The sequence below is a fragment of the Gouania willdenowi genome, chromosome 15 (genome assembly GCF_900634775.1).
Source record: "Gouania willdenowi chromosome 15, fGouWil2.1, whole genome shotgun sequence".
Classification (NCBI taxonomy): Eukaryota; Metazoa; Chordata; class Actinopteri; order Blenniiformes; family Gobiesocidae; genus Gouania; species Gouania willdenowi.
The window spans coordinates 28,629,381-28,656,048 of NC_041058.1; the positions used below are offsets into that span (position 1 = coordinate 28,629,381).

Sequence of the window (26,668 nt, forward strand, 5' to 3'; positions counted from 1 at the left end):
CCCAAACTGGATGCCTTGGCAGGCCAGTCTTTTTCACAATAATGACACACACTTTTGGGAATAGTCTTGCAACCTCTTCTCTCTACTCTACGTTTTTTTGCTTCACGTGTTTCTCTTCTTTTTAGGGATGTGCTGCCCTTCACCTTGAAGCTCCCAGAGGCCATTTCTTCTGCCGAAACATTTGCTCAGCTTCAGGAAGTTGCTAAACTTGGAGCAGGTTTGTTTTCGTTTTTTTTTCCCGTTTCATTTTTTGTTGCTTTTATTTAGAACAGTGGGGTATGACATCCAGATATAGACAAAAACAGTGATCACCATCATCCTTATACAAATATAAATTAAGGTACTTTGGTACAGTAACAGAGAAAAATGATACTGTATAATGTATACATATACATGCATACAAATACACATTAAACATTTTGAAATGGACATTGTTCAAAATATACAATTAACTGTGGAGACAAATTGTAATTCAAAACAAACAGTAATGGTACCATATGATCATTGAGCACAACCAAAGTTCGTCATGAGCCTGCCTCACTCCCAAACCACACGCACATGCGCACACAATGTGACTCACTATGTATGAAAAGCAAAAAGCAGTGGTACAGGATCAAACTTTTGCTGTCCTATTTAACCTGGCTATAATGTGATTAATCAGAAGGCAAGTGGTGCATGGCATTGGGATATGAAGGTTTTACATGTTTGAAAAAAAATCCTCCCCGGAGCCCCTAACAGTATAACTTCATTTTTTCCAATTTGAGGAAAAACATGATCTTCCTAAGGCATCTGGAAAAGGACGGACTCTTGGACAAGTTCCACTGTAATTGTATTGTGCTTCGAGCAATGAGAGATGTGAATGCAATTATTTGTTTTTGCTTAGAATTGAAAGCATTTAGAATTGTTTCCGTGGGTGGGGGGGGGCTCTGCTGGCGACATTGATGTGGGGTTGCGGTGCCTGGCTGGGGGAGCATGGGTTCGCCTACCTATCAGTCCGTGGCTGGCGGGGTGGCCCTGCTTGGGTGGTTGGTGGCATCCTCTCTCGTCGGGGAGGCCGGGGCCGCCCATCTGTGGAGGGTGCTATGTCTTGATGTCGTGCGGGCCTGTACTGGCCCTGGTGTGGGAGCTGGCCTCTCTCCTGCGCGGTCGCCGCCTGCTTTGGCGGAGCGGGCTGCTCTGGGCCGGCTGGCTGCGGGGGTCGCCTCCTGGACCTGGATGTGGCTGGTGCCTGGCTCCGCCGTGCTCCGTATGGCCGCCGCGGTTCGGGGGGGTGCCGCGGGTGGTCACCGGTTGTGCTGCTCGGCGCGTCTCTGGGGCCCGCGGTGCCGTCTGCCCTCTCCGGTGGCCTGCCGTGCGGACGGGCTGGGCTCCTACCAGACAGGCCTCCTACATGGACACTTCACATTACTCACTCCCAGCTGGTCTGGCTCACCCACTTGTTGCACCACACTCACATACCCAACCCTTGGGGGGCTGGATTGTGGGGCTGGGGGTGGAGGGGGCCGCCGCCTGCGCTACTAAGTAGTGGCGCGGGGGCGGCACTCCCACCTCTGGCTGCCCTACTAATCCCTCCAATTTTAATTACACCTCAACACACCACCCCCCCGGAGGGTGGGACCACCACTTCCACCCTCCGGAGCTATTGCACCACATACACATATATACACATAGGCTGGATGGGGAGCACAGCTGTTATTTTGGAGTAATTTGGTGTTGCAAAATGTTCAAAACGTTACATTTAAGATTACAGCTCCCTCAGTAAGAGCGCGGTATTGACGTCACTGTGTCGCAGTTTGTTTGGGTTAAAAAAAAAGTCAATATTAAAAAACGTTTTTGTACCGCTAAAAGTCATTTAACTTAATATTTCATGGTTATTTAATATTATTCCTGTGATTCCAAACTTACTTAAAAAAATATAAAAGTGAGTATTAAAAAACAACAAACATATCAATCATGCACATGTCCCATAAAATTAAACCAGGGAAATCGCACATGCTATTTTACTTTGCACCCGCAAATATACCCCTTTATAACACTACAGAGTATGTACACCTCTTTTTACATCCAACCTTCAAACATATTCTCATTTGGCCATAATTGACAACTGTACTTATGCTCCCACATTAATGCATACTTCCAACGGGCACTGTACTTGTCTATACTATAATTCAAGAAAGGTGTGTGTGTGTGGAGCGAATATCTCCCCGACGTGGTGCCTGTTCCACCTGAAACTTTGTCAACGGCTTCCAAATACCCTGAGTGTGTGTATCTGTTATTTTGGAGTCATTTGGTCATTTCAAAATGTTTATTTTAATTTTTTGGTACGGATGGACTGGTACGGTACTGGACGGCCCGGCAAGTGAAACCTATTCAGCTTTTGACCTCAGAGGGTGAGGGGACGCTAGCGCACCATCTATATCTATTTAACTGCACAGCTCACTTCCGTTGCATGCAAGAGCTCCTGTGGACTTCTCTTTTGAGGAAACATACTTTTTTCCACTGTTACTTATTTGGTGATGACATTTCAAAACATTTATTTTCATGTTAGTTTGACCGTACGCTATTTAGACCGGACAGACCTCACCCGGAAGTTATTGATGGCAATGGCTGCTGTTTTGAAAGCTGCCCATTTCTTTGTGGCGCGTGTGTGAGAGAGAACCAACGGAGGAGATAAGAGTCCCAAGTGGAGAGTCTCACACACACACACACACACACACACACGTCGATCAGGTGCGCTTCAATATCGATCACCGTCTACGTGACATGCGTGCAGGTATGTGAGTGTTGAGTGTATAACAGACCACCATTTAGTCTGGTTACAGTCTGTGTCACGACATCCGTTCATGGCGTGGCAGTGACTTTAGTGTTACGCTCTGAGTCAGATCTAAGTGTTTACATCAGGGGTCACCAACCTTTTTGAAACCAAGAGCTACTTCTTGGGTACTGATTAATGCGAAGGGCTACCAGTTTGATACACACTTAAATAATAATTAGGGAGATTTTCAAAAGAGCGGGGGGGGGTAGTTTGCTTTTTAAAGAGAAAATGAAATAATTCAATTTCACAGTGTTCTTTTATTTGAAAAACACATATAAAGTAAAGAACAAATTCCACAGAACCCGTGCAAATGGTAAATGGTGGTAGTAGTAGAATAAATAAAATAAATAACATAAAATTAAACAAAAAAGGCATACATTGCATAAATTATCCATCAATCTATGCAATGTATGCTTGAAATAAAAATAATCAACAAAAGGAAAATTAAACATAGCCTATACAACAACGGCTATAACCATAACAGAAACACTTCCCTACACATGGTTGGATTTGATTTTCTCCCGATTTCCTCACTGACATTGTCCGGGCGGACCATCCTTCACTGAGCGTCGTTTCCGGCCGGACAATAATAACGATTACACCTCTTCTTATGCGGTGTAATCGTTATTATTACTACAACAATATTATTATTACAATAATATAATTACACCGCATAAGAAGAGGAAGAAGAGTCTTCTTCCTCTTCTTATGCGGTGTAATCGTTATTATTGTCCGGCTGGAAACGACGCTCAGTGAAGGATGGTCCGCCCGGACAATGTCGGGCAGAAATCAGGAGAAAATCGGGAGGGTTGGCAAGTATGTATTAAACACAAAAAACACTTTACATTTTAAGTGTTTATATATATGTATTGTCATTTCTAAGTTACATGTAAGTGTGATTTAAACAAGAATAGCTAAATAAATAAATCTATATATATAAAAGCTCACTGGTAAGTGCTGCTATTTGAGCTATTTTTAGAACAGGCCAGCGGGCGACTCATCTGGTCCTTACGGGCGACCTGGTGCCCGCGGGCACCGCGTTGGTGACCCCTGGTTTACATGTTACGTAGACGGTGCTACATAGTGAAGGTCACCTGATTAGTGCAGCTTCACTCACGACACACCTGCCACTACACCCCAAACACACACACACACTAAACGACAAGAATATGAAAATGACTCAAAATACACAAAACTAAATATTTATACAAAAAATACACAAAAGACAACATAAAGGCAAAAACTACACTAAAAAAAGATTCATAATGACGCCAGAATCACACTACAAATGCAACAAAAAACAATAATTATACAAAAAAATGCACAAATGACATAAAACAAAAAACTAATCAATATTTATACATTAAGTACACAAAACAACAACAGAAATGCGCAAAAATATACAAAAAGGCTCCAAAAACACAAAAATGACTCGAAAAAACATATATTACAGAAATATACACCAAACGACAACAAAATACGAAAATGACTCATTATACACAAAACTAAATATTTATACAAAAAAATACACTAAAATGACAACAGAAATGCACAAAACTACACAAATTTTTTTTATAATACTCAAAATGACTCCAGAATCACACTACAGTGGCAACAGAAAACAATAATTATGCACAAAAAGACACATAATGACTCCAAGAAAACATAAATTACAGAAAAATATACCAAACAAAAAAAAATATAAAAATGAGTAAAAAAAAAACACATTCATCATGCGCATGTCTCATAGAATTAAACCAGGGATATTGCATACGCTATTTTACTTTGCACCTGGAAATATACCCATTTATAATGCTACAGAGTATATTGTTATTATTATGCCGATAATTGACAACTCGACTTAAGCTCCCACTATATGAATACATACTTCCGATGGGCACTGTAGTAGTCTATCTATAAATTCAGTGTGTGTGTGTGCGTGTGTGCGTGTTTGTTTGTTTGCGCGCGCACGAAGCAAGTTCGACTGAAACCAAATACCCCGAGTATGTGTATCTGTTATTTTGGAGTAATTTGGTGTAGCAAAACGTTAAAAATGTTAATTTTAAAATTATGGATCCCTCGGTAAAGAGCGCAGTATTGAGCGCGCTACTTACGGTTCTGGGTTCATGGCGTCACTGTGTCGCAGTTTGTTTGAAAAAAAAAAAAAATGTCAATATTAAAAACGTTTTTGTACCGCTAAAAGTCATTTAAATTAATATTTCATGGTTATTTAAAATTATTCCTGTGATTCCAAACTTCCTTTAAATCTCGGGTCACGGACTTCACTTCCTCCTTCGTCTCATGACTGTGGGCGGTGGCTGTGCTGACGGTCATTAGCCGACTATATCACAAACATTCTGCTTCTTCAGACAGAGGACGGTAACGTTTTTGTGAGAGGATGAGTCCACAACACGGCTCCACTATGATTATTGTTTGTTCTGCGAAAGGGCGAGTGTTTCTTCTTATAGTAGACACCTTAGAGAAACCTATGCTAGCCTAACTGCCCTAGATGGCATTACTCTGGCACGAAGCACAACTGTTAGAAACCTTGGGGTTCTATTTGATCAGGATTTATCCTTCAACTCTCACATAAAACAAACTTCAAGAACTGCCTTCTTTCATCTCCGTAACATTGCTAAAATCAGATCTATCCTGTCTCAGAGCGACGCCGAAAAGCTAGTTCATGCTTTTGTTACCTCTCGACTGGATTATTGTAATTCTCTTTTAGCAGGCTGCTCGAGCAAGTCGCTTAAGACACTTCAGCTGGTTCAAAATGCTGCAGCACGTGTACTGACTAAAACTAGGAGAAGAGATCACATTACTCCTATATTAGCCTCTCTGCATTGGCTTCCCATAAAATATAGAATAGAATTCAAGATTCTTCTTCTCACTTATAAAGCCCTAAATGGACAGGCACCAGTCTATCTCAAGGAGCTTGTAGTGCCATACAATCCCCCCAGAACACTACGAACATCTCCAGCGATAGTCCAGCTTTTGATTTACTTCCGTCTTGAAACTGTTGAATTCCTGTTTCATATCATTCCTGAAGTTGTTCCTGAAGTCGGTCAAATCTTGTTTCAGTTCTGTTTTGAGTCCTTTTATGTTTTTGGCTAAGTTTTGGATAGCTTTATCGATGGTAAAGTCCCCCTCCTCGCCGCCAGCCTCCATTTCCCCCGCGTTGGTTTTAGTAGTTTTTGCCGCATTTTTTTCTTTTTTCTCATCATGATCTTTGTTTTTCTCCAGAGCCTTCTTGCTTTGAACCCCACTCGAATCGTTCACACTGGAGTCTGATACAGGTCACATTTTAAATAGTAATGTGAACGGACGAACCAAAAACAAATTAGTATTGAGCATTAAAGCTTGCAGTGTGAACGTAGCCCTTAGGATAAAGAGTTTCAAAGATTTGCCCCTTTCACAGAAAGAGCAGACTGTCTTGTCCCAAGATACAGTCCAAGACTTTAATATGTTAATACTGGTGGAGGCTCAAGTGGTTGCTTTGTGAGTGCTCTGATGCCTGGTAGCTGCTTCTTAAAACAGTGTTGACACATGAATAATTATACATCTAGGGGTCTATTCTCCTATCTGGACTTAAGCACTTTTTTTGCGCACCTGCAGTTACGCGCTTCTCTTCTACGCGTATTCTCTGGTCCAGGCTGCTGACACGTCCACTGCGTGTAAGGAGCCAAAAAGCGCGTATGTGTGAATGAAGGCGGGCTGAAGGAAAGGAGACAGTGATGTCATTTTTTTGGGCTGTCTAGAAATCACGGAACATGGAGTTTTCCCAATGCTTGTAAATGTCATCCTCATCTGCATATGACAGCTTGTTTCACTCTGTAGTGGATCAAACTGTGACTTTACATTGGACATAGTATGAAAATAGTTGAATCACTGTGATCAACGTGGACAGAAGTCTGCATCTGTCAAAGTTTTAATTAATCGCGTAGCAGCAGCTGAGTGATCACAGCTCGCACAAGTCTGTGTGGCTTCAAATGTAACTAAGTCCATATTTCTTGTGCAATATAATGTTTCACCTTATTGGGGCGCTGCATTTATTCCTGGGTTAGAAGCACGCAGGAGGAAAAGGACTTACACACACCGGAGAATGTGCGTAAAGCCAGATTTGAATGGGAACACCCACATTTCAGGGCTGCTCCAACCACAGTGCGTAACTGAGATGAAGGCGCGCAGCGACTGACTTACAGGGGGAGAATAGCGCGCAGCCAAAAACGGCACTGCTGCTCGGCTTTTTGGACTTAAGCACATGGGAGAATAGACCCCTTAAAGAGCAATTTAGGAGTACATAAATTTCAAAATTTAAGTGAGAAGGTTGTGTTTTCTTGAAATGCGTCAGTGGTGTCGTCTTATTGGTTTTCGCTTTGGTCAATAATGAATCATTAAAAGAATAGGATATTTTTCTGCAGCTTGATTATAGTCGAATGCTTAAAAGTGAGTTTTAACTTGTTTCAGTGGGTTTGACATGTTGCATATTACTTTTTCACTTGTGTATAGTTCCTGTGATATTGATTTAATATATGCTTGTAGAATAATTGATTAATATGATGGATGTCAAATGATTAAAAATAAAATGTTTAGGTGTGATAAAATAGTAACCCTTTAATAAATGCCAATTTAAAGCAATGTATTATTTACAGTGAAGGGAAAAAGGGTTGTTATTATTTTGTGTTTGAATTTCCTGTTAAGCTGCCATATCTTTTTGCACAATGACTTTACCGGAATACTCTCCAAACTTGTAAAACTACATTCCCCTCCTTGCACTATGTGTATACCTTCTCGAGCTTTCTTTTCAATGCAAACATGTAAAAATATATCTGAAGAACAATCCTGTTTCATTAGCCTATATTTAGTCAGGAGAACCACATTGAGATTAAAACTCTCTGTGAAACCAGTACCACACTTATCTCCTAGAAGTGGTAGCTAAATCAGCAAGTAATACAAGGGGAAGAAAAAAAGTTGTCTCTGTAGGAGGGTGGGGATACAGGCCAACAGCCCGCCCACACGCTTATTATAGTGCGAGTGTAAGTAAGCCAAACAAAGAAGCAGAGTTTCAGCTTGCAGACATAACATCGTGTCATCAGCAGCTAGGACAGCTCTCACAGTGAGTATCACTGTACTTTTCTCTGCTTTGTCTGAGGGTAGCTGTGCTGTGTCTGGCACCAGTATTCATCATTGTGTCCACCGTTTTACATTTGGTTTGATTAGCTGTTTCTGGATGCCTAGAACTGCTATAGGAAAGTTATTTCGCTAAAATTGGTTCCGTCTCTGCACTACCACAAGGAATTTTTCTGTTGCATTGTTATTTGGATTGATAAGCAGTGTGAAAAACTTAAAATAACAAAAATGTGTTTTTTTTTTTTTTTTTATTTGTAGAATTTTTTTTGGTTTAGACAACATTCATTTTGTTTTGTTTAATACATATACTTATTTTAATGCTCAATAGTTGGGATTCTATAACTATAATCTGACTAAAATGATGCATCTGTTTCTGTGTGCACACCTGTACTAATATTTAGTTAATGCATGCCACTCGTAGAACAGAATGGAAAATACTGTTTGATGTTAATTTGCTAACTTGGTCCTTCTCTTCTTATATTGATCTTGACTTTAGTTACATAAATTGTGTATATGTTTATCTGCTAGGATTTTGTACAATTTCCAACCACATGTTTGTTCACCTTGTTTCCTGCAGGCTTTTGGGATGCTGACTGGAATGAGAGAAAGAAGAGATTCAGCTTACTAACAACTCCACACATATCACTTCCACCTTCACTTTCCCAGAGACCAGTCTCCCTGACAGCTGTCCCAGGATGCCCCCAATTTCAAACTCGCACTCCAGCTGAGATTGACTGTTACCAGTCCAATGGGGCACTGTGTTTCATTAACCCTCTCTTCATAAAGGTTCATCAGTTGGATGGCACTTTCCTCACTGCCACTCTTCACAACCCTGGCACACCTAAGCAGGGTGTAAGGGAGGAAATCAGGGATTTAGACACTGGTAACACGGAAGCTCAGCGCTCTTGTTTGGAAAGTCCTCCTGCCAACTGCTCAGATCAGAATCAGGAAACACATTTTATAGCTGTCAGTAAACTTGTACTGCAAGACGACAACTCATCTAGTGAAAATTACAGGACACACAGTGAACAGGTTGTGCCGCGGTCCCCACCCCCTCGTCCGCCCCCACCTAACTTTGCTCCACAACGTTCAGTCTCTCCTCTTCAACAGCAAAGCATGCCAGAAAAAATCCCCTTGATCAATAGCTTCAAGGAGGATCTTAAGGAAAAAGAGAAGGGGGGTGGCCTCCTATCCTGGCTCGGCTCCTCATTCAGCATCAGCACCTCATCCTCTCCTCCTAAAAGAGTCGGCATCAGTTACCCTATCTCCATACCGTCTCTTGCCCTCCCCCGGTCCTCTCTCTCCCATTCTCCATATAAATCCAAGACCTCACCATCAAATCTGGACGATGCCCAATGCCACTTAGCGATGGAGGATCAAACTATTGAGAAGGCCCTCAATAGAGCTAAACTGCATGGTCAAAATGTGACTCAAACATCCTCAATCACAACAAGAAAGCCTGAAGATCTGGCAGTTGGACAAGAAAATGACAGAAAAGAATTAAGGCTTAGTGATATTTCCACTGACTCCTCAGGCTCACTGGACTTTTCCCAGCTCCCATCCATCTTTAATTCTCCTCCTGATCCCAGCCCACCCACTGTGACTGACCATGATAAGCTTCCCAAATCCCCTTTATCATACGACATGGATATGGAAGGTGAGGAGGATGATGGCGAGGAAGAGGAAGAAGAGCCAGACAATGATGTAAGTTTCGAGAGTGACCCAGACCAAGACCAGGATGTGACCATGGTGCCTCCAACACACCGCACCAAGCGGCGTTCCAGTGCGAGCGCTCTGGTCCTGCGTAAGGCTTTGCAAGGACAACTGCGAAAGATGAGTGGTGTCTTCAACTCACTGATGACCCCTGAGAAGAGGGCCATCCGCAGGGTGTTGGAACTGTCTCAGAACAAGGCATCCTACTTTGGCTGTCTTGTGCATGACTTCATTAGCTACATGAGTGAGGGATCTGGCACACAGGCATGGCAGGTTTACACCTCTGGATTGGAGCTGCTACAAAGTGTCCGCCAGTTCATGACTCAGATGAAGATCTATCTGCGACAAAGTTCCGAAATGGAGCTGCCAATAGAGAGCCTCATCTCTGAGGACCAGATCGGTATGTAATAATACCCCTTCAATTTCTTGACGCACTCATTAAGGCTGTTTGCAAGCACACAGTTACCGAGCTATGTTCACAAGTTGATTGTTTGTGTATAGATATAGGAGGGAAAAGCAAACTTTTGACAAACTTTGTCTGACTCCGCCTCGATAGATGGAACTGTATCCCTTACAAAACGTACATAATGACATACATTGAGTTAACAAGAGAAAATACATTTTCTTCCTGAGTTTTTCCCCCGTGCATGTATTTTTAGATGTTCAGCTGCTTTCGCTGTCGCAGCATGAACTTAGTTTTCTTGTCATCCAAAAGTACATCTTCCGATTCTCACCTCAACTTTTTTCAGTGGACCGTTGCGGGATCAAAATTGGTGCATTTGTAGAACACCTTGTGAGCTTGAGTACCTGCATGCACTATATTAGCTTTTTTGTTCTTCTTTTTGTTGACATATGTTGTCATTGGTTAACACTAGGTGGAGTGTAGTCTTTTTACAACAACTATGCATGTTTTATTCTTGCAAAAAAAAAAGTAATATTATTTTTATTATTTTACACAACTGTGACTGTCAAGAGCCCTCCCTAAGTAAGAGTAAGCTAAGGGTTTTTAGGGGGAAAGATTTGAAAAGAGAGAGCAGTGTTGCACGTGAGTGAGGGAGATACAAAGAGGAAGGGGTTAGGGAGGACAGGACAAAGAGGGACAAGAGAGTGCTGTTGGAATAACATAATGCTACTATTGTGTAGATGAATGACATTTGGAGAGAGTATTGGAGGGAAAAACATCCCAATGCTCAGACAGTAAGAAGATAAGAGTGAAGACAGGGTCTGAGTGTTTTCTTACAAGTGTGACAGGGCTATTTGTTGGAATCCAACATTTCTCAGTTATGTCACAATGTAAGCCATCCTAAAGCCCCAGACATACCTATGCGACCACAACAGATGTGTGTGTAAGAGCCACTTTTGGACACCATCTCACCGCCCCGGACTTACGACACCACCCAGACAGGCAGCCATTGACGGGACTCAAGGAGGCATGAACCACCTCCCGAGAGACCGCGTCACCCTTTCTGATGCATTATTAGCTCTATTGTCAATCACATTATTGAGGTGTGTTCATCAAGCTATGGAATGTCCAATTCCAGCTGAATTAACCTGTTTACATGCATTTTAAAAACCCAGTCACTATCTGATTAAGCCATTTATTCTGTTTTCTCAAGGTGCATGTGAACGCAATGACCGTGTCTAATCTGTGTTTTCTCAAGATTAAATATTTATACTGTTTATATTTAACACCCATAACCTTCAATGGCTCTTTTTGAGATTAAACATTTAGTGAGCTCGGGTTGAAGTTCTGCTGACATGCTGATCAGGGTGCTTTTTTCTTTCGTGAACATTACATAGTAAGTTGCTGAGATTCAATTTTGTTGTTGGAAAATATTTGTGAGACTATTTTTGGGAAGTGTGAATGGATGATGCATTCATGAGTCTGAGTTGTTGTGGAAATGCGATTGCACAGAAACCAGCTTTAACACAAATGCTGCAGTTTCACTTCAATATTTTAGCTTTGCGGAGTTTGGGAAAACTTGTCCTCACGTGTTGGCAGCTAGATATCTGATAGTTTATTGTCTGTCATACTGGTGAATCAATAGTTGTCTGATATAACCTTATTGGAACTGGTTTTGTCTCAAATATTATGTATGTCTGTGTTATTTTATGTATGATATATATATATATATATATATATTACATTAAAGAAGGGGAAGTAGTTTGGACTTTCATCAATGTTTGCAACTTAATGAGCAAATTCACTATGGTTAAACTTTTGCCCTCTATATTGCCAGGTGTGCAAAACTGTTTGCCTTCAGGCTTGTTTCAGACTGCCACGGTTCTGTTTGTGGACCTGGTGTAGCTGAGAATTATCTGAACAGTTCAAATACTGTACATACTATGATTTCCAACTTGCCACTTTCAGTGGCAAGTTGGAAAGCATACTATAACTACTCATACTATAACTATAAAGTTATAGTATGAGTTATGTACACCTCAGCTGGAGTTCATCTGAACCCCTATCTTTTATTTAATCAATGTTCACTACATCCAAAGCCAAAATATCAGGAAAATATTAATCAATTGATTAAATTCTAAGTTGCTACAGACATACTATAAAGTTTAAGTGAGTGTGCCAAAATGTGTACATTGACTAAAGGAAAATGTTTATATACTTTGGTAGTTTTTGATTGTAAAACCAACACATCTTCTTGATGAGTTTCCAAGGCAAAATGATCAAACAGTAACATGCACACAAATTGGTTAACTATTTCCATCAGTGATGTATAGTTTGGTTTTCAAAAAAAAAATCTTTGCTTGCCACTTGGCAAGTCATTTGAATGCCCATACTCACCCTACTTGACAAGTAACCTATGAAGGTTAATGTAGAGCCTGTTGTGGCTTTGTTTAGCTCTGATTGGCATAACTGTAAGTGTGGGAGGACAGTATGGGAGTGCTGAAAATTATATTTTCAAAATAATGATAAATCATGAACAAATATTTTTTCTAATGCTTTTCAAAAATGATTTCTGTTAGATCTTTTGTAAGTTGAAATAATTATTTTGTAAGAAATACATGGTGAGGCATGCTTGTTTTACTACAGACTACTGACATGTAGGACCTGTTTTTGTGATGCAATGAAGGTGGTGTGCTGCCTGGAAAAAGAGTAGTTGAAGTTACTGGTAAAATTAAAACTAACACTCACTTTCCTATTTCCCCTCCAACATTTAGTAAAGTTGTTTTGTTGCATGGTTTCTCTGGAATGACACAGTTCTTCTTAGAATTATTGCACAATGTGTTGTTGTGGCAGAGTCTGTATTCTGTGCAGCTCATTGGCCCCGCAGCCTGAATACATTCTGGGGACTTTTGATTGAATCGTGCAGCCATTGAAGAGCTGTGTTTAAAGGACAAAGAATCATTATCACACTGCTTTTTTTAATATTATTTTACTTTGTTCGGTTATACATAATTAAGTGTTTCCTTCCTTCCTTTGGTCTTTTTCCTGTACTGTTCATTTGTTGTTTTGTGTTTTTTTTTTTTTTTTACTTCTAAGGGACAGTGTAATGAGATTAATTGGGAAGTTAAACCAACACTTTTGAGAGGTGCAACCCTTTTGCTTGCTAAAAGACAGCTATTAGGATTACCTTTACTTTTCTACACAGCCATGTGAGGTCAAATGAGGAGAGGTGACTGGACCATACCTGTCAAGTTTTGGATTTGAAAATAAGGGAAATTTTCTGGCGCCCGCTACGAGCCGTCCCACCCGCCCAACCAAGCTCCAGTATCCCTTATATTTTAAGATAAGTGTACAAGAAATCTAAAATACCCACTTATAAACCACTTACTGAATACAATTGTGATTAGAATCTGGTAGGTCGACCTTTATTTACATTGAAATGCTGTGAACATTCCTACTAGGGCTGGGCGATATGGACCAAAACTCACATCTCAATATATTTTCTCAAAATGGTGATATATGATATAAATATAGATAATTTTACCAAATAAAGTCTGACCAGAAAAACAATTCTGGGTTAAATTTGCTGATGCAAAATGCCACACAGGCTCATTTATTAACAAAGAGTGGCACAATTTGTGACACTCAGAAATCCATTTAACTGAGCTTTACATGTTGTTCTGAGAAGTAAAAACAGTGACTCCTATAACTAGTATTTGATACATAATAAGCTATATGTATATGTACGTATATATATATATATATGTATGTATGTATATGTATGTATATATATATATATATATATATATATATGTATATATATGTATACATATATGTATATGTATATGTATGTATATGTATATGTATGTATATGTATATGTATGTATATGTATATATATGTATATGTATATGTATATATATGTATATGTATATGTATATATATGTATACGTATATGTATATGTATATATATGTATACGTATATGTATATGTATATATATGTATATGTATATGTATATGTATATGTATATGTATATATATGTGTATATATATATATATATATATGTATATGTATGTATATTAGGAATGTAACAATTCACTCAACTCCCGATTCGATTCACGATACTGTTTTCCTTTTATTTTTTCATTGTCAAAAGAATCCCTTGATAAACTATTCAAAACAATGCAATTTAACGAAAAATAAATCTTGAATGAAATAAATAAAGGAATAATACAAATGAAGAAGAAGCCAATTAATTTAAATTCTGGTTCTATAGTAAACAATGCAAAACTGCATAATAGTTCTTTTTAAAACTGCAACTGAAAATGTATTTTGTGTCTTAACAATTGGACTAAAAAAAAAAAAAAATTAATTTCACTATATTAAGGTCAGATATTTGTTTGGACCAGCAGAGGGCGCTGGTAACCCAGTGGTCGGTGGGCATGCAGATATTCTTGCAGTGAAGAAGAGATGCTATGCTAGCAGACAGAGCTAATAGCAAAACCTGACTTTTACAGATATTCACGTAATATTACAGATATTTTTTGGTGCTACAGGGGTAAGGAATCATTTATGAATATGTTTAAAAGTAGAAGGCGGCCAGAAAGAAAGTATTATCAGATTCCGCCCGCCCCCAACACTTCTGCTCTGGTTAAAAAAAAGTACTGCGATTCCATTTTCACTGTATCAATGTGAATCGTGATACCTATGAATCGATTTTTAACTGCCTTACGATTAATTGTTACATCCCTAATATATATATATATATATGAAATATTATAGTTTTCTGTATCGCCAAAATAGAAAACTTGATACATCTTGAATCTCGATATATCGCCCAGCCCTAATTCCTAAATTATCAAACAGCCTAAATAAAAACATAAATGTGTAAATAAAGCATGTGTTTATTTAATATACTTAGAGTTTATATACAAGTCAACACGTTGCATATTCATCATTAATTTCACATTGCTTGTCTTTAAGTGAGACATTAACAATTTAGTTTCATTACATATTGTCTTATAATTTTTCATGCTCATTCATGTGGTTCTCTGGTATTCACTAATGAATTATTAGACACATTTGTTGCAGACTTTACATCCTTTAACACTTTTTGAAAGCAGTGTATATTTGTGGCACTTGTGATTTTTCATGGTGACTTACGTATTCCGTGGCAGACTTTAAAATCTCAGTTATTAATCTAACAGAAAGTGTAACTGTGTCCCATCCTGCTGCTCTTTAGGAAGATAAACTCTGTCACATTTCACAACGTATTTATACCAGTTCTTTGGTTTTTTTCCGCCGGAACGTCTTCATTCATTTATCATCTCTTTTCTGAGTTGTTTCCGGGTTTGTTGCCGCTGTCTGCACTCATCTCGTGAGAACTGCCACTCAGGCCATTTCAGGTGGCAGTTCTCGCGAGGCTAGTGACGGCGTTCAGTATAGTAAGGTATCTTTTAATGATTATTACTTTAAAATACGGGATATTTACGGGAAAATACTAATACGGGAAGATGGTGGGAAAGAGGGGTAAAATACGGGAGTTTCCCGGCTACAATGGGATATTAAACAGGTATGGACTGGCAGAGTGTACTCCACTCACATTCCCACACAGGAAATGCCATCCACCACACAGTCAGAGCCAGCTTCACATTATGAAGTACTTTTTTTGGTGATTTTAGTGTTTGTGTTGTGACGACCTCATTTGGAAACACCTCTATCCAAACTGTGAGGACTCATGACTTTTGTGCATTTGAAAACTGACATATTTTAACTGATGATGCAATAACAGGAAGTGGGATTGTTTAATTTATTATCTTTTACACTTCCGCTTTATCCTACCAACTGTGAACAGTAGTTATTATTTACAAGGATTGGCTAAGAGGAAATGTCTAATAAACATGTTGGACTGCAAGCAATAGTTCATAATGACTTGTTTTGTTTTAAAATGTAGCTGTTGAGCTCAAGGTTAGGATTTTCTTGACTAAACATTCAATTAGATCACCTTTTTTATTTCACTGTTTGCTGTAGGCTAGGAGACAACTGGATGGAGGCTAGAAGAGGATGTGTGGTGAAAGGATGTGTATGGCAGGATGAAAGATGCTCTTGTTTAGTCCCAGGAAGTGTGTTTTTGTGTGATTTGCTGTCTGAGCTGTCCTTGACTGATAAGTTATCTTCTGCTAAGTGACTCCAAAATGTGCATTTTAAGGAATACTACTGTGTGATGTGTGGCACAGTTTATGTCTCTGTTGTTTTTCAATGTAGACATACATTTCAGTTTATTTCTAATCAGTCCCTTAGCAAATATAAGTTTGTTTTTTTGTTCTGCTCAGACAGACCTGTGGGGAATCAAACCGATGTCTTATTAAAAACATAATAGTAAGACTTTTGAAAAGGCTAAAAAAATCTTGACCAACACAACAATTTCACCCAGTTGGGAGAAAGTAATATTATTTGAAGACATTTTAATCCCTGCCAATGAAACAATGGTCACACATTTTTTTTTTTTTTTAGTACAGCCAGTTCAGTCCTTCCAACCTTCCTATCAGTACAAGAAGCAGTGACACAAGTCAGACGACGTTGCTGGAGGATTAACACTCTTATTTTTCACTCTGGAACAAGGAAATGAGAATGCTCTGCTGACACGATTCCGGCACTCATAGCTTAAACACCAGTGAAGGGTTGTGGAGGTGCTAGTAAAGTGGAATTGCATGGGATTTTCCACTGAGCCAAACAACAGATAAATGTTAACATAGCCAGTCATGTAATTCTGGCTGACTGGTTATTCCTGCTAGCAGATGCTGGAAACTATCCAGCTGTGCTGGAAAGTAAACTCGCTGCAGATGTTTCAACGAATAAACTCCTGGTGTTCAATGAAAAAACTGCTGATTTACTCAGACAGTAAATAGTCAGCAACACAAACACTCAATGGTCCTTATTCAGCATGGCTGTGGTTTGACCTCCTACTCTGTATCCTCTGTGCAGCATCATATTCTACAATTTTGCAATTTTAATTCGCAAATGCTTTCATTCAAAGCGACACAAGAAAAAATGTAGGCTGGAGGAAAAATCCTTTGCAAGTGCAACAAGTGCTTCACGTTTGCTTGGCCGCAAGTGTTGCCCTCTCCAGCGTTCAGTTTTTTTTGCAATACAATTCCAGATTTTACAGCTAAAAAAATATTTTTGTGTCACAACTGTTCATTTTGCTAATAGTTTTCACCCCAGTTTTCATTGACTATATTTTTTTGAACTAAACTAAAACTGCATCATTTCAAATCCAAACGCTCGCTGCCATTGACTCATACTGTATGCGTCAATTGTGTTTTTCGGCTGGGGTTGCTAGGAGACGGTGTCATGGAGTTCTCCTGTGAATATAAGGCTTGTACTATGGTGTAGTGACCAACTGAAGGCATGTGGGTAGCAGCAGCTTTGGATAAGAGATTAGCTGTGATTAACGCCGTTGATGAGAAGGGGGACACAGGGACGAAGCAGAAAATGGCGCAATGAGAGAAGACAGTGAAGCTTCCAGCGGCTCACACTCAACCAGAGCATGTGCGGAACTAACTGGACTATTGAGAATATTGCAATCGTGAGACGAAACGATCAACAAACCGGGGCAAGCAGGTTGACTCTGCATGAAAGGACGGAGGAGGAAATGGCATGTGGGGGAACGGACGGGGGAAGAGACTTGGAGCAAGGCCAAAAAACTTTAAGAAATCCATTAATTTCTGACCCAGATAACAAAATAATAATAAGCCCGGTCTCAGTGTTGTTTTTGTAGTCTTACAGAAGGAAAACATTGTTGAGGTCTCACTAAAGCAAAAAAAAAAAAGAATAGTTTCAAAGTCAGCTTTTTGTCAAAAACTGGCGATTTGTGTGATACAAGCTAAAAACAAAACAAAGAATTCAAACGAAAGTAGAGACTAATCTTTCAGAATCTGGTTTAGATTTCAGATTGTCATAGTCCAAAATATTTTGTGTGTATTCTTTAAAAATCAGTCAAAATGCTCTGAAAAAGCTGGCAGTGAGGGTGGTAGCCGTTCTGAAAATCCTCCCGACACGCATCGATGACCCGTTTGGCCCGGTTAGTTGATGGTTTTATCTCACCATCTCAACATTATCAATAATTCACTCACGTCTACACATGTTCTGTGTTAATATGTGGAGCTGTGAGCTGCTGGATACGTCACAATATCACTCTGTTGCACCATTATCTCACTCGTTCCTGCTTCTCCTCCCCAGCTAATGGTAGCATCAATCTCATCTAAAGGTGCACTGCTGCCATCTTCAGGGCACAATTGGTCACTACAACACACCGTGAAAAAACGCAAATGACGAGTTATCTCGTCAATGGCACTGAGCGTTTGGATTTGAAATGACGAGTTATCTCGTCAATGGCACTGAGAGAGTTAATAAGCAGTTAACCATATTTGCATGCAGACAGGCTTGTTTTTTCAGAGGTAAAATGTACATGTGTGGACGGTTATTCTTTCTTGTTGAGCAATATCTACTCACAGATATGCAACACTTAAGCCGTGTTAATTCATGAGGTGTTTGCTGCGTCCCCTGGTATGCTAAGAGGGTACTGCGTTTCTTTTGAATCTCAATGAGAATATAGTTATTTCATTAATTCGTATTCAGAGGTGTGTGTGTGTGTGTGTGTGTGTGTGTGTGTGTGTGTGTGTGTGTGTGTGTGTGTGTGTGTGTGTGTGTGTGTGTGTGTGTGTGTGTGTGTGTGTGTGTGTGTGTGTGTGTGTGTGTGTGTGTGTGTGTGTGTGTGTGTGTGTGTTCTCCCATAAAATCAGAAAGTTTAATCTTGCAGAGTTTAAGGGCTGTCTGCTTGGTGGTGTTTGGTAATGGGTACCTGCTTTTTGTATGCCATAATTTTGTACTATGCCTAAGCCTTATTGTCCAGCTACTTGGTCGGAAGATTGAACTACCAAGTTATGTTTTCCATTCCTACAATGATCTGTATTCAAGTAGACATTATAAAATGTTTTGGCTATTATTCAAAGTCCCTTTCGCCATGTGCTTCTATCCTCAGACCAAGTTCTGGAAAAGGCCATGCAAAAATGTGTCTTGAAACCTCTTAGGCAAGTGGTGAACACGGCCCTGCAGGAGTTCCAATTGCGCAGTGGGACATGGCAGCAGCTAAAAGACAACCTGTCATTAGCTAAAGCCCGGCAGCCCCAGGAGATGGGCGTGTCTGCTGCACTGCACCCAGACCCCGTGGCCATTGAGAAGATCAAGTTGAAGTTCCAAGTCATATGTAAAATGTACTCACCAGAGAAGAAGGTCATTAGGCTGCTAAGAATTTGTAAATGTATCTACAATATCATGCAAAACAATTCAGGTGCGTGCCTTGTAACGACCCACCCCTGTTTCAGATCAAACCGTAAAGTAACTGCAAGTCTGTCTGTTCTCAGGTCGTATGTACGGGGCTGATGACTTTCTGCCAATGCTCACTTATGTGTTGGCCCAGTGTGACATGCCTCAGTTGGACAATGAGATACTTTACATGATGGAGCTGTTGGACCCTTCACAGCACAATGGAGAAGGTGTTTGTGCATTTTGTAGAACCAACAATATTCTGTTCTTTTTTAAAAGCCCTGCTGACCTACTTTCCCCTGACGCTCTGAGGTTGACTCTCGACTGGCATCTGTGTGTTCCTGTGCAGGTGGGTACTACCTGATCAGTGCCTATGGAGCCATGACCCTCATCAAGAACTTCCAGGAAGAGCAGGCGGCCCGCGTGCTGAGCTCTGAAACCAAAGACACGCTCCGTCAGTGGCACAGCCAGTGGCAACGCCGACGCCACACCACTCAGTGCTGTGCACCATCCATTGATGATTTCCAAGTGAGCAAACACACACGCCTCTTAGGGCCCTCTCCCTGTTAGGTCCCCTATAGAGTCTATAAGAAAAAGTGAAATGCGAAAGCCTTCTTTAACCTCAGAGGAGCTTTACTAAATTTTACTGCTTGTATCTTATGAACTAGGACACTAAACTAAACTAAAAAAGGTATATGCTCTTTTTGCTTTGAGTTTAAAATACCTAATCCACATGTTCAGATCAGCTTGCTCTGGGCAGAGGGAAGCGTCCATTTTTTTTTTTTTTGTTCAAAGTATTTTTATTGTAGACATGATACAAAACAGAAGAAAAGAAAAAAGAACAATGTCTTTTTATTTATTTTTTTGGCTTATAACCCCCCCTCCCACAGAACACTCCCACCCTGTTGCACCTTAAAAAAAATTACCAATAGAATATAAATATAAATACAACATCATTCTGATAGAATAAGTGAGGGATCCGCCTGTTTAATTTGATCCAAGATGGGTTGCCAGGAAGCGTCCATTTCTAACAGGCCTTCAGTAAATCATAGACTCACAATGACTCCTGCAGTCAGTTTGTAGTCACCAGTAGGAGAAAACTTGTATACATCATTTGTGATTACTTATGTAATTACTTCAGTCGAACACAGCTTTACAATTTGTCACTGTTTTTACTCAGAGTTACCTGCGGGTGGTGCTGCAGGACTTGAGCAATGGCTGCACAGCCAAGACTCTGCAGGTGGGTCCTTTTGCCACTGTGGAGGAGGTGTGCTGTCTCTGTGCCCTGAAGTTCAAAGTGGCTGACTCTGAGAGCTATGGCCTGTTCCTGCAGACGGAAGGCAGCAGCCAGCAGCTGGCAGCAGACACATACCCTCAGAAGATAAAGGCTGAGCTGCACAGCCGTCCTCAATCTGCTCCCTTTTACTTTGTTTTTCGTCGTGTGGACAGCGGCAGCACTATAACCAGCATCAACGACCTTTCTGTGACCCTTGACCCCCAGGGTAACCCAAACAATGCATCCGAACATCCTTGAGTTAACTTGGGCTTCAGTGTGCTACCCAGCATCTAGCTGTAGCACAGTAGAGACACACACACACCCTCTACAGGATGCCAATCCCACCAAACAACAAGAGGCCAGTGAAGTAACTGAATGTGTGACTGAATGTACATACACACACACTTGAAGTGCACACAGTTTATTTGGCATTAGCCACATTGTCACAGTTGCTGGTAAGCTGTCAATGAGATTTTTAGATGATTTTTTTCTGTCAATTTGAGGACCCTTGTGAGAAAACGGGTATGCATATTTTATTTAAAAGCAAAGCAACATAACAGCACATGACTTGCAAAACAACATAAATTTGACCACCTGACCAAGCAGGTCATAGAAAATAATCCAGAGTGACACGTCCTTTTTCCGCCACAACATTCAGTGCATTAGCTAGCAGCAGATAGTGACTATTTACTGCATCATAAAGACATGGACGAGCAAACCTACTGGGAAGAAAACTTGACAGGCTTTCAGTCCTGAGTTGATAGTGTGAGCCAGTCCATCTTATCCGTCACCAGTGCCTGACCTCACTTTACCCTAAAAAATAATTATAGAACATACCCAATGCCTTACTAGATGAGTTGAAGCCTGTGTAAACCTGTTGAACAGGTTTGATCGGTAGCTACTTAAAACGCTGAGTTTCAATGATTCCTATCAACAGATTCAGTCTATGGTTTACATACTCTTTGCTTCAGCTATAACCAGGATTTAAGATCAAGCTATAATATACTGGAGTTATTTCTGTGAAATAACTGACATGTTATGTTATTCTAGCTCATGCTCATTTTTGTTTATAGCCCAGTTTTGTCTCAAGTGGATCAAATCAACAAAATCCCTACATTTTTTTAAAGGAGGTATGTGCAATTTAACAATACTGTGCCTCATATATGATCACTGATACTTTTTGAATGCAACGTGCAGAAAAAGAGACTATGGTTCAGGGCAATGAACAACTAACGTTTGTGCTTAATATTTTAATTCTCTCTATTTGTCCATCTCTGTAATTTTTTAATTAGTGCAGCATCATCTAAAAAACCAGGTTCATTGATTTGAATGGCCAAATGTGACACATTTGACAGGAAAAGTTCCTGCAGTGAAAGGGGCCGACAGGCTTTAGATTCTTATTCCATACACATTACGAGGCATTTTCCTTATAGCATATACATGGACTACGAACTCGAAACTGTATTGTGAATGATGAGCAAGGGTAACAAGCCTGTACAATATGTTTATGCCATTCTGATCAATGGTTTACCATCTGATGAAATACCTTTTTCGTACTTTAAGTTTGGTGATTGTGATTAGAAAAATTCTTCCATGACTTTGTTGAGCATTGTTTCAACAATCCACCAAAGTTTTTACTTCTTCGACTCCAGAGGGGTATTCCTGAAAGGAGGTTTAACAAACTGAGTCTATCCACAAACTCTTGGTCAACATACCCCATGACGGGAAACTCTGAGTGTCTGATTCTATTACAGCTGGTATGAAGTGGGTCAATCAACTCTGAGTATGTAAACCTTGGGTTACTTGCGTGCATGAGCGCAATAAAAAGCAATCATTAATGGAGAAAAGATGACATGAGCTACCAAGGCAACCAGCCAGAAGAGAGCGATTTATTCACCTCGATTGGTGTAATAAGAAAGTGTTCGTAGGGGAAAATTAGTCTATTGTAAAGGGGCGTTGACACAAAATGCCACTTTAGCGACTTCTTAATGCCATTTGAATTTTAATTTTAAGACCATCTTCACAGTTAGGGTCACTTTTTTCCAGTGTCTAGTGCAGACGTGCAACTGGCGGCCCCCCAAAGTAAACACAAAAATACGCAAAATGACAGTAAAATACACACACACAAAAAAAAGACTAAAATAATAAAAATCACTCCAAAAACACATAATATGACAACAAAAATAGCCAGAAATCTATAAAACAACAAAAATACAAAAAATTAAAAACTATTAAGAAAAGCCATTAAGAAAAATCTTACTTAAAAAAAAAATACACGAATGTTACCATTTATTTTGAAATGTGAGACTAATTACAATTAGAAATTCATACTTATGTGTTCAAATTTAAGATTTTATTGACAGTAACAGCCTTATTCTTAGATTCATTCATTTAATGCCTTTTAAGACTTTTTAGCAATCTTTTTAGGAACCCTGAAGATTACATATGTGTTTTCAACTGCTATTTTTGAAAAACTAAACTTGGTTGAATTCTAAAAAAACAAAAAAGTGGGTCATGATTTAATGACCGTGGCAAAATGTGGGTCCCAAGGTGAGACAAGTTGAGAACCCCTGTTCTAGTGCACTAGAAAGAAAACTACCGTCTGCAAAAAACGTAAAGCAGCACAGCATTTTTAACGATGTGAGCACATGTCTGCAGTGTGTGATGTTACAAATGTGTGGTCAGAAGAGTGTCAAGGTAAATTAATGTGTTCCTTGAGGAGCAGTGTTCAGGTGGGCGGAGCCAGGTTGAAACCCAGGGTTTCTTAGACAAAACCTGCCAGCGGGCAGGTTCAGCACATGGAGAGTTACCATGATGACATACTCAGAGTAGAACTTACCTCACTTTCAAGAATCGGATACTCAGTTTCCCTCATTTGAGCGAGAACGTACTCAGAGTTGGAACATAACCTGCTTTCTGGAATACCCCTCTGGTGCTGTAACATGCTTACATACAAGTTTGTGGATTGTGCTTGTTAAAACAGTGACTCTTTGCACATTCATGACTTTTTTTTTGAGACATCTGGTAGATGGATGATGAAATTACAGATGTGGACATTCAGACGCTGGCAGTGTTCCTGCAGGAATCATAAATCTGCATGGTCACAAATTTGGAAGTAAGGGCTCGTAACCTGGAAACAGTATGGTGGTTTACCATCCACACCATTTTGGTGAGAGGAAGGGAATGTTTTACTGAAGGAGAATGTTCCTGTTTGATGATCAGTAAGAAGCATGAAATGTCAGATGTGAGGTGATGGATGGTTATGGATAATGAGAAACACAGTATCTCAGAAATATAGAATATTACATAAGATCAATAAAGGATATTGTCAACAGAAATGGTTGTATGTTAGATTCTCAACAGTATGTTTGTACTCCATATCTCCATTCTATCCCTTGTTAGCATCTATTCTGGCATAACTCAAATTCTAACTATGTCAGGTCCAGTGTTGGGTAAGTTACTTTGAAAAAGTAATTAGTTACAAACTACTAGTCAAAATAGTAACTACTTGCATTACTTAATTACTGCCTCAAGAAAGTTACTTTTAGATTACGTGTCACACATTTTTTTTTTTAAATGTGTATTTTTAATGTTTAAATAAAGGTCAACTACAATTAAGCTGTTCAAAACTGTCTCAAATGACAGAACATTAACTTGAAAGTAAATGATTGATGATCAGTCAGGACAATTCAATTAAGGCAATTTAGTCTTCAAGACGACTTGCTGCTTAAAATACTACTCTGTAAATAACTCCTGAATTTCTTTTGAACAAAAAAGTGCAAAAGTAAAAGAATAACTGTTACAACCTTAGGAAATACATTCAATACAAATCAAATCTGTAAAATAATTTTCATGGCAAAAGGAGGGGGGGGGGAGTTTGTTTTTCAGGAAGTCAGACATCTAGTCCGGGAGCCAAACCCCTAAATTTCAGTGGTCATGGTTTCGTCGAATAAAGTTCTTTTTGTCACTTTTTTCTGGTAGTCTAGGGTAGTGGTTTGTGTACCCCTTGAGCCTTTTTGTCATACCATGAGTACCCCCTCACTCATATGTGTTCATGATTCTCCAAAAGTAGAAAATAACAACTGAATATTCAACGCAAGTCATTTTATTTCATCTTCTTAAATTGAACAATTAATATTCAGGCAAAATCTTCTTATTTAACTCAAACATAAAATGATGTTGCCTTCAAGGCCATAAAAATGATAAATATAAGAAATACTATTATAGTAAATGTTATTAATACTAATATATTATGATTATATTGTTATTAAAAAAAATTATAAAGTTGAATTTAGAAAAAATAAGAATAAATAAAAATAAGTAATATAAATAAATAAATACAAAACAAATAATTAACGTGTTATATATAACTTTTTATGACATTTACCACAAAAGGAGCTTCTTTGAATACAGTATATCCCCTTTAAACAGGCATTTACACTTTAAAAACAAGTTATTGCGCACACGTACCATTTTATTGACGGACCTGTGAAATGAGAATATTATTTATTGTCTTGGAAATAAATTCTTAATTTTTCCACGTACCCCCTGCAATGTGCTCACGTACCGCTAGGGGTACGCGTACCCCTGGTTGGGAAACACTGGTCTAGGGCATGCTTAACATGCATAAGGGGGGTGACAATAGATATCTGGTGGGCAACTTATATTAACCCCTTTCTTATCAGTATGCTGAACAAACTTGAAATATGCTTATATTCTGCAATAACTGACGTTGAAGAGATTGTCAGAATCATTTTAGGAGTACAGTATAATATTGCATTTAAGACCAGTTTCAATTGTGTTTTAATAGGATTAGGCAAGGATTCACAATTAGTATGTGCTGCCATCTTTTCAAATCTAGTGCCAGAATCTGTGAATGATAAAAATGCCATCGTGATTGGAGGGGCAATGTTAAAAGACTGAAACCAGACTGTGTATGCATGTATCAAACCAAACATTCAAAGCTCGGAAAGATTCCAGCAAATCTGTGAAAATTGGCAAATCCAAGGTTTCTGACCTGAACGCCATCTATTCAAGGGTCATTGCATTATTAGCCAGTAACAGAGATGTTGATGTGAAGGAGGTGTTTGCCTATGAGGATACGTGAATGGGTTAAGAAGAACAGGAAGGGTCATTCATCTTCCCCAGACTTGCATGCTGTTCCAACAACAAGGGAAGCTTTGATTGAAAATGTGAAGAGGGCCATTTTCATACAGTTCTATAGCGAAATCCTGACTCACCACCACTAAAGACAGAAGACTTTGGATGGGAAAGGGACACAATAAACAAATCCTTCTGCCCAACTGCTCTTCCAGAGAACTCTAAACCTGCTCCAGATTTCATATGCTTCAGTGTAGGATGCTCCAAGACCACAGTAACCTGAACTAGCCATTGCAATATTGTTAAACTCTTAAAGACCATGTAAAGCAATTTCAGCCATTTTCTTCTAAACACATTAAAAAGGTCATAAATGCATTGCTTAAAACGGGTAAAAAAAAAAAAAAAAAAGCCATTCAACCATTTAGAATGAAATTGTGGAACTAGGCTTCACAAACTGTATTTCAAATTTCTGTGCTCAGGATTTAATGGGCGGGTCAAAAAGCATAGCCGCGTTACATAACGAAGCCATCATTAGCATGAACCCAACCCTGCTGCTTAAGCACACCAAACTTTCACAGCCTCCAGGGGTCGCAAATTGGGCCCTAGCTGAAAACAGACCTCATATTTGGACTCGGGGACAATAAAACTCATCAGCTGGTGCCACATTCCAAGTTCCAAGTTTGGAGGCAGGGCAAGAGAGCAGTGGAGAGGGAGAGAGGGATCTGAGAGTCGTGGACTGCACCTTTAATTCCTAATGCAAATTTAATTATGAATTCAACTTAAATCTGAATTAGGTGGCTGATTTATTCTGATTTTAATTCCAAATTAAATGACATGGGGATGACGCGCTGGTAACTACATCGTCCACGATAGCCACCTGGACTCCAACCAAGACTATTTATTTA

The 26,668-nt window shown here is 39.4% G+C and overlaps 1 protein-coding gene across 4 annotated transcripts in view; it reads left to right on the forward strand.

Annotated features, from left to right (window-relative positions):
- rin2a (Ras and Rab interactor 2a) overlaps window positions 1-22,547 on the forward strand; it is a 76,267-nt gene extending 53,720 nt beyond the window's left edge. For 3 of the 4 annotated variants that reach the window (XM_028468377.1, XM_028468379.1, XM_028468378.1), the window contains 6 exons: window positions 126-217; window positions 8,523-10,058; window positions 19,104-19,412; window positions 19,486-19,617; window positions 19,737-19,915; window positions 20,568-22,547. In XM_028468377.1, coding sequence (XP_028324178.1) covers window positions 126-217; window positions 8,523-10,058; window positions 19,104-19,412; window positions 19,486-19,617; window positions 19,737-19,915; window positions 20,568-20,921 — 2,602 coding nt within the window. In that variant the 3' untranslated portion in view covers window positions 20,922-22,547. Of the gene's footprint in view, window positions 1-125; window positions 218-8,522; window positions 10,059-19,103; window positions 19,413-19,485; window positions 19,618-19,736; window positions 19,916-20,567 lie in introns of those variants that run through there. The other variant, XM_028468380.1, reaches the window with a different exon arrangement.
- Window positions 22,548-26,668: the final 4,121 nt, after the last annotated feature.